The sequence below is a fragment of the Tupaia chinensis genome, unplaced genomic scaffold, assembly GCF_000334495.1.
Source record: "Tupaia chinensis unplaced genomic scaffold, TupChi_1.0 Scaffold144276_1, whole genome shotgun sequence".
Taxonomy (NCBI): Eukaryota; Metazoa; Chordata; class Mammalia; order Scandentia; family Tupaiidae; genus Tupaia; species Tupaia belangeri.
In genome coordinates, this window is record NW_006204133.1 from 1,890,841 (window position 1) to 1,893,538 (window position 2,698).

Below are 2,698 nucleotides of genomic sequence, written 5' to 3' on the forward strand. Positions count from 1 at the left end.
CACGCACACGTGCCCGGCGTGGGTTTTAAGCCACCGGGTCTGGGATGCGAACCGCGGTCGACTACGTGGGAGTCTAGCGACATAGCCATTATGCCAATTGCTGGTCCTTTTACTTGTGATTTTTAAGCTGCTGGGCCTGGCACTCAAACTGCAGTCAATCATGTGGAAATTCAGCACCATAGCCGCCATGCCATCTGCGGGCCCCATGTTATTTGACCCACATTAAAATCAATACTGAACTTGGGGCTGGCAGGTGGCACAGTGGTAAGCGTGATGGACTTCAACATGGCTGATCGTGGTTCAAGTTCTGGACCTGGCAGCTTGCTTTCTCACTTTCCCTTTCTCTCTCTCTCTGGTCAAATTAAAAATAATAACAAATAAAAATAAATAATATAAATCAATATAGAACTTTTAAAGAAATTAATATACAACTATTAAAAAATGTTGGTCTCAGGACCAGCAGATTGTGTAATGGCTGCGTCGCTGAACTCCCATGTAGTTGACCGTGGTTCGAGTCCTGGACCCTGTGGCTTAAACTCACACCGGGTGCATGTGCATGCACGCCCAAGATCCTGAGAGGAGAATGGAGGAGAAGGGATTGTGAAATTGCCATCCCCCCAAGTGGTGATTTCTTGCTTTGTGTCTTTCTTTGTCTCTCTGTCTTTCTGGCAAGCACATGCATCCTATAGCAAAAACCTCTCCAAAAAAAAAAGTTTCCCTCTTTGCTATGGGTTGCAATAAGTCCACTTCCACATCATCTTTGATTTGGTTCCTCCCTGGTTTCTGGGACAGCTGCAAGAGAGTTAGGAATTCTACCTTTCAGGGCCATGATTTGCAGCAGAGAAGCGATGCTGGAACTTGAGAGACACAGGAGGTGGGATGGGGGTGGGGGGTAGAAGGGAGGCGCTGGGGGAGGAGTAGAGTTTAAGGAGTTAAGCATGAAAAAGCATAATTACCTGGTGTGTTTAGAAAACTAATTTTCCATAATAGTTCAGGTATTTAGGGTAAATTGGGGATTGTTGAAGGTAAAACAAAAACAGTACCAGATTTTCTTTTGAAATTTGATTTATCACAGAATAGGGCACAATTTTTTTAAAAAAATAATTTTTTCTGCTTCTCTACCACCTGAAAGGTCTTGGACAATTGTGCCTGATCTATAGGAAGGACGGTTTATTTGTGTATAGAACAAATTGCCTGCAAGTCTCTGTCACCTTTTGTGGACAGCCCCTAGAGGTGTTGGTGGCGGCTATGTGTATTCAGGTGACTCAGGGTGCAGGGGACGTTGGCCTGGGAGGTGGAGAACACAGGACAAAAGTCATGAACAGGACCAGGGCACCCCTTATAGGAAGCCAGGCAGATGTACTGGCATGTTCACAAGCATTTTCACAAATATGCTTGTCATGTTATACTTAGGAAAACTTTTTAGTGAGACTTTTTTTTTTTTTCTAACACATCTGCCATTCCTGATCTCTCTTCTACCTCATTTCTTTTTTTGAAAGAAGCTAAGATTACTATTTTTTTAAAGTTCTTTTTTTTATTTGTGATAGAGAATGTATGTGTATGCTTGAGAGAGAGAAACACTGTCAACAGGGTCTCTTCACTCTGTGATCCCCCTTCCCTAGCTTTCTAGCTCACCAGGATCTTGGTCACATGCATTTATACCTGGCATGTTTCCAGACCGACCTGGAATCCAGACCTGTAGTTGGCCATGTGGCTTCCAGCACTGTAGTTCAGTCTGCTATTGACTGTGCCATGCCACCAAGCTAGGCTCCTAATTTCTTAAGAGTGCCCTTGGGCATTTTTATGATAAGGGTAATCTGCAGCCATAAAGATAAGACAGTCTAGAAACACTTTTTTTTTTTTTTAAAGAGTGCTGTGTTGTGAATAGATCACATCATCTTCTCTTCTGTGGGGAATCACCCAAAGGATTTTCAGTTGCAAGATTGGAACACTTTCTCCTAGATGATGTGCAGCTTGGAGGTTCATTTACAGAACTGTTGATAATGCCTAGAGCTTGGTGGCAGCACTGTGGTTCAAGTGCCTTTTTTGGGTGCTGGTTTATTGGTTTTGTTCTTTTATTTTCATTAAGCTGACAGCTAAATCAGAACTGATCTATCAGTTCGTGGACTCTTTAAGACAAGCTGTGGAGAGCTACAAGCAGCGGATGGACTGGCTCACCAGCAAAAGCCGGCAGATTTTTGGTGTCATCTTGGAACAGTGCGTCACCATAGTGCTGGATTTGGGTGGTGTTCTGGACAAGGAACTTGATCTGTGTCGAGACGCTCTAGTAATGGTCCTCCAGGAGCAGGTGGCTCATATAACCAAGTTCAATATTATATGGTGAGTTCTCACAGGAAGGGGGTATTTCAGTGAAACTTCATAGTGATTTGTACATATTTGGGGAAGTAGCATAGCTAACTTAGTTAGGTCTATGGTGAGGGATGAGGTGTTATTTTGTAATCTCTTAGAATATACAAGTAGAAAACTCTCAATTAATGGTCTTTGCTTTGCTTTGCTGAGGACATCTTAGTTTTCACATTAAAAAAATTTAGAAATCTCAAGGCATGGGAAGGTCCAAATAATAGAATATGAGTTATCTTAAATATATATTTAAGGCCATAAATATCTTCACTCATTTTAGATTTTGACTTGGGTCATGAACTCTGAGGTCACAGATTTTACTGTTTTCCCCGTCTGA

At 42.4% G+C, this 2,698-nt stretch overlaps 1 protein-coding gene across 1 annotated transcript in view; it reads left to right on the plus strand.

Moving 5' to 3' along the window:
- VWA3B (von Willebrand factor A domain containing 3B) overlaps positions 1–2,698 on the plus strand; it is a 288,347-nt gene that overhangs the window by 23,369 nt on the left and 262,280 nt on the right. The window contains exon 5 of the mRNA XM_027767524.1: positions 2,090–2,340. Within this exon, the coding sequence (XP_027623325.1) occupies positions 2,090–2,340 (251 nt within the window). The remainder of the gene's footprint in view (positions 1–2,089; positions 2,341–2,698) is intronic.